This window comes from Carassius auratus, chromosome 9, assembly GCF_003368295.1.
Source record: "Carassius auratus strain Wakin chromosome 9, ASM336829v1, whole genome shotgun sequence".
NCBI lineage: Eukaryota > Metazoa > Chordata > Actinopteri > Cypriniformes > Cyprinidae > Carassius > Carassius auratus.
This window is the reverse complement of record NC_039251.1, coordinates 25,480,766-25,492,717: the sequence shown is the minus strand read 5'-3', so window position 1 is coordinate 25,492,717 and position 11,952 is coordinate 25,480,766. Positions and strand designations below refer to the sequence as shown.

At 38.3% G+C, this 11,952-nt stretch overlaps 1 protein-coding gene across 30 annotated transcripts in view; it reads left to right on the top strand.

Annotated features, from left to right (window-relative positions):
• LOC113108876 (fibronectin-like) overlaps positions 1 to 11,952 on the top strand; it is a 54,652-nt gene that overhangs the window by 15,329 nt on the left and 27,371 nt on the right. For 13 of the 30 annotated variants that reach the window (XM_026272269.1, XM_026272270.1, XM_026272263.1 and 10 more), the window contains 16 exons: positions 8 to 102; positions 1,055 to 1,223; positions 2,224 to 2,487; positions 2,579 to 2,673; positions 3,630 to 3,798; positions 4,122 to 4,216; positions 5,197 to 5,365; positions 5,889 to 6,152; positions 6,244 to 6,338; positions 7,321 to 7,489; positions 8,013 to 8,276; positions 8,368 to 8,462; positions 9,386 to 9,554; positions 9,878 to 9,972; positions 10,951 to 11,119; positions 11,644 to 11,907. The exons of 1 other annotated variant lie outside the window; for it this stretch is intronic. In XM_026272269.1, the coding sequence (XP_026128054.1) occupies positions 8 to 102; positions 1,055 to 1,223; positions 2,224 to 2,487; positions 2,579 to 2,673; positions 3,630 to 3,798; positions 4,122 to 4,216; positions 5,197 to 5,365; positions 5,889 to 6,152; positions 6,244 to 6,338; positions 7,321 to 7,489; positions 8,013 to 8,276; positions 8,368 to 8,462; positions 9,386 to 9,554; positions 9,878 to 9,972; positions 10,951 to 11,119; positions 11,644 to 11,907 (2,640 nt within the window). The remainder of the gene's footprint in view (positions 1 to 7; positions 103 to 1,054; positions 1,224 to 2,223; positions 2,488 to 2,578; positions 2,674 to 3,629; positions 3,799 to 4,121; positions 4,217 to 5,196; positions 5,366 to 5,888; positions 6,153 to 6,243; positions 6,339 to 7,320; positions 7,490 to 8,012; positions 8,277 to 8,367; positions 8,463 to 9,385; positions 9,555 to 9,877; positions 9,973 to 10,950; positions 11,120 to 11,643; positions 11,908 to 11,952) is intronic. 16 more of the 30 variants (XM_026272280.1, XM_026272278.1, XM_026272281.1 and 13 more) reach the window with 14 other exon arrangements.

The following is an 11,952-nucleotide window of genomic DNA, read 5'->3' as shown; positions in this document are numbered from 1 at the left end:
TTTTCAGTTCAGCCGATGGGAATTGCTCCTCACTTCAGCACTGATGTCACAGACACCTCCATCATTGTCTCCTGGACCCCTGTGCCTAAAATTGGATACAAGGTACCGTAAAACATCCCAGAGTAAATTCAGAATAGATGTAACAGTTACGTCACTTGAAGCTGCGCGTATATAGTGTTTGAAGAAAAATGCTGGTGAACAAGTGGAGGTAAATTGGTAAAAATCCATGGATTAAGGGAAAAAAAATATTTTTGTACCTTTTGATGTCAATATCGAATTGCAAATAATTTTATAGCATACTGTCATCAAAGACGCCATTTGAAGCTAAACACAGACGTTTAAATGCACATGCTATGGATGAAGACTGCTATGATTACTCTACTTTTAAAGCATACCTTTGATTTGAACAATAGGTCTACATAATATTCACTTACCGTTCATTGTGAGCTTGTCAATTCTGAGGGGGAAAAAGCCAGAAGAGAAGAGGGGAAAAGAGAGAATGATGATTGGTTTTTCCTTATTAGAATTGTGATATATAATCTCTGAACTGTGAGAAAAAAATCTGAATTTTTGAAATATTAAATCAAATTTACCTTTTTTTTTTTTTGTTCTTTTATTCCATGGCTCCATAAACTGCCACTTGAAAACCATAATTTTCTGCTAGGCTCCGCCCACAAAAAAAAAATCATCACTGTTTTGGATCTATAAGACTATCCTACTATATAATGCCAATTAAGTTGAAAAACAGTGCTTATCGCTGGGTGACAAGCTCTAGTAATATGCAGATAAAATTTTGAAAATGACATCTAATCAATAAGATTTTTTTTTAATCCATACTATTTTGTACTGTCTCTGTGTAATGTACGCACATCCTGAATGTTTACAAACCTATAATTGGTCTATAGGCAATCACTCTTGGTTTAATGGCCGTTGTAATACACATGTGAAAGTACTCTTTAGAAACTGACTTTGGACATTCTTTTCCCTCTCGTTCACACACATTCAATCATGATTACTCAATACACAGTGTTTACTCACTAATTCTTCTCTGCAGTTGACCGTGAGGCCCAGTCAAGGTGGAGAAGCTCCAAGGGACACGATCTCAGAGTCTGGTAGTGTCCACATCTCAGGTCTAACTCCTGGAGTTGAGTACACCTACAGCGTCCAGCCGGTCATCAATGGTCATGAGCAAGGCAACCCCATCATTCGACACGTAGTCACTCGTAAGTGTGAAGAAACAGCATTTTATTGAGCTTATTGAAGATGTGGGAGTGTTGGTGGAGTTGTACAGCTGACTTATGACTACCGTAATTCCTCAAATAAAAACAGGGGCCTTTATTTACCTAAACTGCAGAAGGTAACAGACTTTTATTTGAAGCAGGCTTTTATTATAGGCAGGCCTTTATTTCTAATTCCACCTGTTTGATAAGTAATTGTTTTAAATAAACTTTTTAAAATTAAAAGCGATAGTGTTCCAGTGGACAGAGATCATAACATTAGCACAGAACCAGGTCGGTTCAGATGCGCTGTGTGTCAGTCTGCTTCAAGCTGAATCACACATGCGCAGTATCATCAGATCCTCGGTTCTCAAATCGGACGCGTCTGACAGGAACAGTTCTCAGTTCAGTGTACTGGAGATCCAAAAAGCGATGCAACCGGTTCTTGACTTGAGAACGATAACCTCTCCGGCAGTGGGCGTGTACGTACCTTATCTGACTCTGCTGATTATCCACACAAATTTTCCCCCTTGGCTTCATTTAAGACCGGCCTTTATTTGTGCCTGTTGACCACGCCCCCGGCCACTATCAGAGGCTCGGTGTTTATTTGACTACCGTTTTATTTGAGGAATTACGGTATTTGTCTACAGCTCTTTCTCTTTCTTCCACCACTTTGACTCTGGGTCGGTCTTAGAGGTTTTTTGAATCACAAATCACTATTCACCTCAGTTTTATGTCAGTACACATGTGTTCCCTGTTTATGCAGTTATTGTAATCAGAGCAGTGCTTGCTTTTAATGTCTATTGAGATATTAGAGCAATTACTTAATACACATCGCTTTCTCAGTAATTTTCAATAAAGCATATGTTTCTGTTGTCAGTATTGATGAAAAATTGACATTCTGGCAAATAGTACCCCCTCAGTCACTATATGGTACTACAGGATCACACATGGAGAGTTGGATAGGTGAATTGGATCTAATACAATATAATCTTTCTCTTCACAGAGCCCGACCCACCCACCGATATTGATTTCACTAACGTTACTGAAGACAGTGCTGTAATCATCTGGTCAGCTCCTAGGGCTCAAGTCACAGGTTACAGACTTTTCCTGACTGTCCAGGGCTCAAACCCTAAACAGCTGCGTATTCCTGGCCGTACGTCACAGTACACACTCATCGACTTGCAGCCTGACACCGAGTACACTGTCACTCTGCATGCGGAAAAAGGCAATGTGCTCAGTGAGGGGTCCATCGCCTCCTTCACCACACGTGAGTTACTGATTTGTTTTATTTTTTATTATTCCAAATACATTTGCTTAAAGAGTGCTAATGCAATAGCCCTGTATTTTCTGGTTTTCAGTTCAGCCGATAGGAATTGCTCCTGACTTCAGCACTGATGTCACAGACACCTCCATCATTGTCTCCTGGACCCCTGTGCCTAAAATTGGATACAAGGTACCGTTAAAACATGCCAGAGTAAATTCAGAATAGATGTCACAGTTACGTCACTTGAAGCTGCGCGTATATAGTGTTTGAAGAAAAATGCTGGTGAACAACTGGAGATAAATGGGTAAAATCCATGGAATAAGAAAAACATATGTTTTTGTGGCTTTTGATGTCAAGATCAGAATGCAAGTAATTTTTATAGAATACTGTCATCAAAGACTCAATTTGAAGCTAAACGCAGACGTGTAAATGCAGATGCTATGGATGAAGACTGCTATGATTACTCTACTTTTAAAGCATACATTTGATTTAAACAATAGGTCTACATAATATCACTTACTGTTCAATGTGAGCTTGTCAATTCTGAGGGGGGAAAAAGCCAGAAGAGAAGAGGGGAAAGAGAGAATGATGAGTGGTTTATCTTTATTAGAATTGTGAGATATAATCTCTGAAACTGTGAAAAAGAACAAAAAAATCTGATTTTTTTAAATATAAAATCAAATTTACATTTTTTGGTTCTTTTATTCTATGGCTCCATAAACTGCCACTTGAAAACAATAATTCTCTGCCAACAGATAGGCTCCGCCCACAAAATTAGTAATCCCTGTTTAGGATCTGTAAGACTATCCCACTGTCTAACGTCAATTTAGTTGAAAAACAGTGCTTATCGCTGGTTGACAAGCTCTAGTAATATGCAGATAACATTTTGAAAATGACATCTAATCAATAAAATATTTTTAAAGTGAACTATTTTGTACAGTATCTGTGTGTTGTACGTGCATCCTGAATGTTTACAAACCTATAATTGTTCTATAGGCAATCACTCTTGGTTTAATGGCCATTGTAAGACACATGTAAAAGTACTCTTTAGAAACTGACTTTGGACATTCTTTTCCCTCTCGTTCACACACATTCAATCATGATTACTCAATACACAGTGTTTACTCACTAATTCTTCTCTGCAGTTGACCGTGAGGCCCAGTCAAGGTGGAGAAGCTCCAAGGGACACGATCTCAGAGTCTGGTAGTGTCCACATCTCAGGTCTAACTCCTGGAGTTGAGTACACCTACAGCGTCCAGCCGGTCATCAACGGTCATGAGCAAGGCAGCCCCATCATTCGACGCGTGGTCACTCGTAAGTGGGAAGAAACAGCATTTTATTGAGCTTATTAAAGATGTGCGAGTGTTGGTGGAGTTATACAGCTGTCTTATGACTATCTGTCTACAGCTCTTTCTCTTTCTTCCACCACTTTTACTCTGGGTCGGTCTTAGAGAGTTTTTGAATCACAAATCACTATTCACCTCAGTTTTGTGTTAATAGACGTGCTTTCTCAGTTTATGCAGTTATTGTAATCAGTGCAGTGCTTCTCCACCTTGGAGTTTGTTTTTGTTTTTTAATTCCAAATACATTTGCTTAAATAGTTCTAATGCAATAGTCCTGTTTTTTCTGGTTTTCAGTTCAGCCAATGGGAATTGCTCCTGACTTCAGCACTGATGTCACAGACACCTCCATCATTGTCTCCTGGACCCCTGTGCCTAAAATTGGATACAAGGTACCGTTAAAACATGCCAGAGCCATTTTGGCACAGCTATAGACTAATTCAGAATGGATGTCACAGTTACGTCACTTGCAGCTGCGCATATATAGTGGTTGAAGAAAAACACTGGTGAACAAGCAGAGGTAAATGGGTAAAATCCATGAAATAAGAAAAAAATTATATTTTGTGCCTTTTGATGTTAAGATCGGAATGCAAATAGTTTTTATAAAATACTGTGGTTAAAGACGCCATTTGAAGCTAAACGCAGACATTTAAATGCACATGCTATGGATGAAAACTACAATGATTACTCTACTTTTAAAGCATACATTTGATTTAAACAATAGGTCTACACAATATTCACTTACTGTTCAATGTGAGCTTGTCAGTTTTGAGGGGGGAAAAAGCCAGAAGAGAAGAGCGGAAGACAGAGAATGATGAGTTGTTTTTCCTTATTAGAATTGTGATATATAATCTCTGAACTGCAAGAATAAAGTCAGAATTTTGAAATATAAAACCAAATTTACCTTTTTAAATAAAAAAAATATTTTATTCCGTTGCTCCATTAACTGCCACTTGAAAACCATCATTTTCTACCACCAGATAGGCTCCACCCACAAAAAAAATGTCATCCCTGTTTAGGATCTGTAAGACTATCCCACTGTCTTATGTCAATTTTGTTGAATGTCTGTGCTTATTGCTGGGTGTCAAGCTCTAGTAATATACACAGAACATTTTGAATATAACATCTAATAAATATACATTTTTTAAACCAAACAATTTTGTACTATATTCATGTAATGTACGTGCATCCTGAATGTTTACAAACCTATAATTGGTCTATAGGCAATCACTCTTGGTTTAATGGCCGTTGTAAGACACATGTAAAAGTACTCTTTAGAAACTGACTTTGGACATTCTTTTCTCTCACGTTCACACACATTCAGTCATGATTACTCAATACACAGTGTTTACTCACTAATTCTTCTCTGCAGTTGACCGTGAGGCCCAGTCAAGGTGGAGAAGCTCCAAGGGACACGATCTCAGAGTCTGGTAGTGTCCACATCTCAGGTCTAACTCCTGGAGTTGAGTACACCTACAGCGTCCAGCCGGTCATCAACGGTCATGAGCAAGGCAACCCCATCATTCGACGTGTGGTCACTCGTAAGTGTGAAGAAACAGCATTTTATTGAGCTTATTGAAGATGTAGGAGTGTTGGTGGAGTTGTACAGCTGAATTTTGACTATTTGTCTACAGCTCTTTCTCTTTCTTCCACCACTTTGAATCTGGGTCAGTTTTAGAGATTTTTTGAATCTCAAATCACTATTTGCCTCAGTTTTAATCAGTACACATGATTTCCCAGTTTATGCAGTTATTGTTATCAGTGCAGTGCTTGCTTTAAATGCCTATTGAGATATTCAATATAGAGCAATTACATAATACACATTGCTTTCTCAGTAATTTTTTATAAAGAATATGTTTGTGTTGTCAGCATTTATACTAATTAGACTATTTTGGCAAACAGAACATAAGAGCTCAATTTAATCTCACAAATTTGGTCAGTTTTATGAAAAAATGATATTCTGCCAGATGGTACCCCCTCAGTCACTACAGGTACTACAGGATCACACATGGAGAGTTGGATAGGTGAATTGGATCTAATATAATTTTATCTTTCTCTTCACAGAGCCCGACCCACCCACCGATATTGATTTCACTAACGTTACTGAAGACAGTGCTGTAATCATCTGGTCAGCTCCTAGGGCTCAAGTCACAGGTTACAGACTTTTCCTGACTGTCCAGGGCTCAAACCCTAAACAGCTGCATATTCCTGGCCGTACGTCACAGTACACACTCATCGACTTGCAGCCTGACACCGAGTACACTGTCACTCTGCATGCGGAAAAAGGCAATGTGCTCAGTGAGGGGTCCATCGCCTCCTTCACCACATGTGAGTTACTGATTTGTTTTATTTTTTATTATTCCAAATACATTAACTTAAAGAGTGCTAATGCAATAGCCCTGTATTTTCTGGTTTTCAGTTCCGCAGATGGGAATTGCTCCTCACTTCAGCACTGATGTCACAGACACCGACATCATTGTCTCCTGGACCCCTGTGCCTAAAATTGGATTCAAGGTACCGTTAAAACATGCCAGAGCCATTTTGGCACAGCTATAGACTAATTCAGAATGGATGTCACAGTTACGTCACTTGCAGCTGCGCATATATAGTGGTTGATGAAAAACACTGTTGAACAAGTAGATATAAATGGATAAAATCCATGGAATAAGAAATATATATATATATATTGTGCCTTTTGATGTTAAGATCGGAATGCAAATAGTTTTTATAAAATACTGTGGTTAAAGACGCCATTTGAAGCTAAACGCAGACATTTAAATGCACATGCTATGGATGAAAAATGCAATGATTACTCTACTTTTAAAGCATACATTTGATTTAAACAATAGGTCTACACAATATTCACTTACTGTTCAATGTGAGCTTGTCAGTTTTGAGGGGGGGAAAAGCCAGAAGAGAAGAGCGGAAGACAGAGAATGATGAGTTGTTTTTCCTTATTAGAATTGTGATATATAATCTCTGAACTGCAAGAATAAAGTCAGAATTTTGAAATATAAAATCAAATTTACCTTTTTAAATAAAAAAAATATTTTATTCCATTGCTCCATTAACTGCCACTTGAAAACCATCATTTTCTACCACCAGATAGGCTCCACCCACAAAAAAATGTCATCCCTGTTTAGGATCTGTAAGACTATCCCACTGTCTTATGTCAATTTTGTTGAATGTCTGTGCTTATTGCTGGGTGTCAAGCTCTAGTAATATACACAGAACATTTTGAATATGACATCTAATAAATATACATTTTTTAAACCAAACAATTTTGTACTATATTCATGTAATGTACGTGCATCCTGAATGTTTACAAACCTATAATTGGTCTATAGGCAATCACTCTTGGTTTAATGGCCGTTGTAAGACACATGTGAAAGTACTCTTTAGAAACTGACTTTGGACATTCTTTTCTCTCACGTTCACACACATTCAGTCATGATTACTCAATACACAGTGTTTACTCACTAATTCTTCTCTGCAGTTGACCGTGAGGCCCAGTCAAGGTGGAGAAGCTCCAAGGGACACGATCTCAGAGTCTGGTAGTGTCCACATCTCAGGTCTAACTCCTGGAGTTGAGTACACCTACAGCGTCCAGCCGGTCATCAACGGTCATGAGCAAGGCAACCCCATCATTCGGCGCGTGGTCACTCGTAAGTGTGAAGAAACAGCATTTTATTGAGCTTATTGAAGATGTAGGAGTGTTGGTGGAGTTGTACAGCTGAATTTTGACTATTTGTCTACAGCTCTTTCTCTTTCTTCCTCCACTTTGAATCTGGGTCAGTTTTAGAGATTTTTTTAATCTCAAATCACTATTTGCCTCAGTTTTAATCAGTACACATGATTTCCCAGTTTATGCAGTTATTGTTATCAGTGCAGTGCTTGCTTTAAATGCCTATTGTGATATTCAATATAGAGCAATTACATAATACACATTGCTTTCTCAGTAATTTTTTATAAAGAATATGTTTGTGTTGTCAGCATTTATCCTAATTAGACTATTTTGGTAAACAGAACAAAAGAGCTCAATTTAATCTCACAAATTTGGTCAGTTTTATGAAAAAATGATATTCTGCCAGATGGTACCCCCTCAGTCACTACAGGTACTACAGGATCACACATTGAGAGTTGGGTAGGTGAATTGGATCTAATATAATATAATCTTTCTCTTCACAGAGCCCGACCCACCCGCCGATATTGATTTCACTAACGTTACTGAAGACAGTGCTGTAATCATCTGGTCAACTCCTAGGGCTCAAGTCACAGGTTACAGACTTTTCCTGACTGTCGAGGGCTCAAACCCTAAACAGCTGCGTATTCCTGGCCGTATGTCACAGTACACACTCATCAACTTGCAGCCTGACACCGAGTACACTGCCACTCTGCATGCGGAAAAAGGCAATGTGCTCAGTGTGGGGCTAATCGCCTCCTTCACCACACGTGAGTTACTGATTTGTTTTATTTTTTATTATTCCAAATACATTTGCTTAAATAGTGCTAATGCAATAGTCCTGTATTTTCTGGTTTTCAGTTCAGCAGATGGGAATTGCTCCTCACTTCAGCACTGATGTCACAGACACCTCCATCATTGTTTCCTGGACCCCTGTGCCTAAAATTGGATACAAGGTACCATTAAAACATCCCAGAGTAAATTCAGAATAGATGTTACAGTTATGTCACTTGAAGCTGCGCGTATATAGTGTTTGAAGAAAAAAGCTGGTGAACAACTGGAGGTAAATGGGTAAAGTCCATGGAATAAGAGAAAAAAATATGCTTTGGATGTCAATATCGAATTGCAAATAATTTTATAGCATACTGTCATCAAAGACTCCATTTGAGAGGAAACGCAGACGTTTAAATGCACATGCTATGGATGAAGACTGCTATGATTACTCTACTTTTAAAGCATACCTTTGATTTAAACAATAGGTCTACATAATATTCACTTACCGTTCATTGTGAGCTTGTCAATTCTGAGGGGGAAAAGCCAGAAGGGAAGAGGGGAAAAGAGAGAATGATGAGTTGTTTTTCCTCATTAGAATTGTGATATATAATCTCGGAACTGTGAGAAAAAAATCAGAATTTTGAAATATTAAATCAAATTTACCTTTTTTGTTCTTTTATTCCATGGCTCCATAAACTGCCACTTGAAAACAATAATTTTCTGCCAACAGATAGGCTCCGCCCACAATAAAATCATCCCTGTTTCGGATCTGTAAGACTATCCAACTAATGTCAATTTAGTTGAAAAACAGTGCTTATCGCTAGGAGACAAGCTCTAGCAATATGCAGATAATATTTTGAAAATGACATCTAATCAATAAAATATTTTTAAACTGAACTGTATCTGTGTGTTGTATGTGCATCCTGAATGTTTACAAACCTATAATTGTTCTATAGGCAATCACTCTTGGTTTAATGGCCATTGTAAGACACATGTGAAAGTACTCTTTAGAAACTGTCTTTGGACATTCTTTTCTCTCTCGTTCACACACATTCAATCATGATTACTCAATACACAGTGTTTACTCACTAATTCTTCTCTGCAGTTGACCGTGAGGCCCAGTCAAGGTGGAGAAGCTCCAAGGGACACGATCTCAGAGTCTGGTAGTGTCCACATCTCAGGTCTAACTCCTGGAGTTGAGTACACCTACAGCGTCCAGCCGGTCATCAACGGTCATGAGCAAGGCAGCCCCATCATTCGACGTGTGGTCACTCGTAAGTGTGAAGAAACAGCATTTTATTGAGCTTATTAAAGATGTGCGAGTGTTGCTGGAGTTGTACAGCTGAATTTTGACTATCTGTCTACAGCTCTTTCTCTTTCTTCCACCACTTTTACTCTGGTTCGGTCTTAGAGAGTTTTTGAATCACAAATCACTATTCACCTCAGTTTTGTGTTAATAGACGTGCTTTCTCAGTTTATGCAGTTATTGTAATCAGTGCAGTGCTTCTCCACCTTGGAGTTTGTTTTTGTTTTTTAATTCCAAATACATTTGCTTAAATAGTTCTAATGCAATAGTCCTGTTTTTTCTGGTTTTCAGTTCAGCCAATGGGAAATGCTCCTGACTTCAGCACTGATGTCACAGACACCTCCATCATTGTCTCCTGGACCCCTGTGCCTAAAATTGGATACAAGGTACCGTTAAAACATGCCAGAGCCATTTTGGCACAGCTATAGACTAATTCAGAATGGATGTCACAGTTACGTCACTTGCAGCTGCGCATATATAGTGGTTGAAGAAAAACACTGGTGAACAAGTAGAGATAAATGGATAAAATCCATGGAATAAGAAATATATATATATTGTGCCTTTTGATGTTAAGATCGGAATGCAAATAGTTTTTATAAAATACTGTGGTTAAAGACGCCATTTGAAGCTAAACGCAGACATTTAAATGCACATGCTATGGATGAAAACTACAATGATTACTCTACTTTTAAAGCATACATTTGATTTAAACAATAGGTCTACACAATATTCACTTACTGTTCAATGTGAGCTTGTCAGTTTTGAGGGGGGAAAAAGCCAGAAGAGAAGAGCGGAAGACAGAGAATGATGAGTTGTTTTTCCTTATTAGAATTGTGATATATAATCTCTGAACTGCAAGAATAAAGTCAGAATTTTGAAATATAAAATCAAATTTACCTTTTTAAATAAAAAAATTATTTTATTCCATTGCTCCATTAACTGCCACTTGAAAACCATCATTTTCTGCCACCAGATAGGCTCCACCCACAAAAAAATGTCATCCCTGTTTAGGATCTGTAAGACTATCCCACTGTCTTATGTCAATTTTGTTGAATGTCTGTGCTTATTGCTGGGTGTCAAGCTCTAGTAATATACACAGAACATTTTGAATATGACATCTAATAAATATACATTTTTTAAACCAAACAATTTTGTACTATATTCATGTAATGTACGTGCATCCTGAATGTTTACAAACCTATAATTGGTCTATAGGCAATCACTCTTGGTTTAATGGCCGTTGTAAGACACATGTGAAAGTACTCTTTAGAAACTGACTTTGGACATTCTTTTCTCTCACGTTCACACACATTCAGTCATGATTACTCAATACACAGTGTTTACTCACTAATTCTTCTCTGCAGTTGACCGTGAGGCCCAGTCAAGGTGGAGAAGCTCCAAGGGACACGATCTCAGAGTCTGGTAGTGTCCACATCTCAGGTCTAACTCCTGGAGTTGAGTACACCTACAGCGTCCAGCCGGTCATCAACGGTCATGAGGATGGCAACCCCATCATTCGACGTGTGGTCACTCGTAAGTGGGAAGAAACAGCATTTTATTGAGCTTATTGAAGATGTAGGAGTGTTGGTGGAGTTGTACAGCTGAATTTTGACTATTTGTCTACAGCTCTTTCTCTTTCTTCCACCACTTTGAATCTGGGTCGGTTTTAGAGATTTTTTTTATCTCAAATCACTATTTGCCTCAGTTTTAATCAGTACACATGCTTTCCCAGTTTATGCAGTTATTGTTATCAGTGCAGTGCTTGCTTTAAATGCCTATTGTGATATTCAATATAGAGCAATTACATAATACACATTGCTTTCTCAGTAATTTTTTATAAAGAATATGTTTGTGTTGTCAGCATTTATCCTAATTAGACTATTTTGGTAAACAGAACATAAGAGCTCAATTTAATCTCACAAATTTGGTCAGTTTTATGAAAAAATTATATTCTGCCAGATGGTACCCCCTCAGTCACTATATGGTACTTCAGGATCACACATGGAGAGTTGGGTAGGTGAATTGGATCTAATATAATATAATCTTTCTCTTCACAGAGCCCGACCCACCCACCGATATTGATTTCACTAACGTTACTGAAGACAGTGCTGTAATCATCTGGTCAGCTCCTAGGGCTCAAGTCACAGGTTACAGACTTTTCCTGACTGTCCAGGGCTCAAACCCTAAACAGCTGCGTATTCCTGGCCGTACGTCACAGTACACACTCATCAACCTGCAGCCTGACACCGAGTACACTGTTACTCTGCATGCGGAAAAAGGCAATGTGCTCAGTGAGGGGTCCATCGCCTCCTTCACCACACGTGAGTTACTGATTTGTTTTATTTTTTATTATTCCAAATACATTT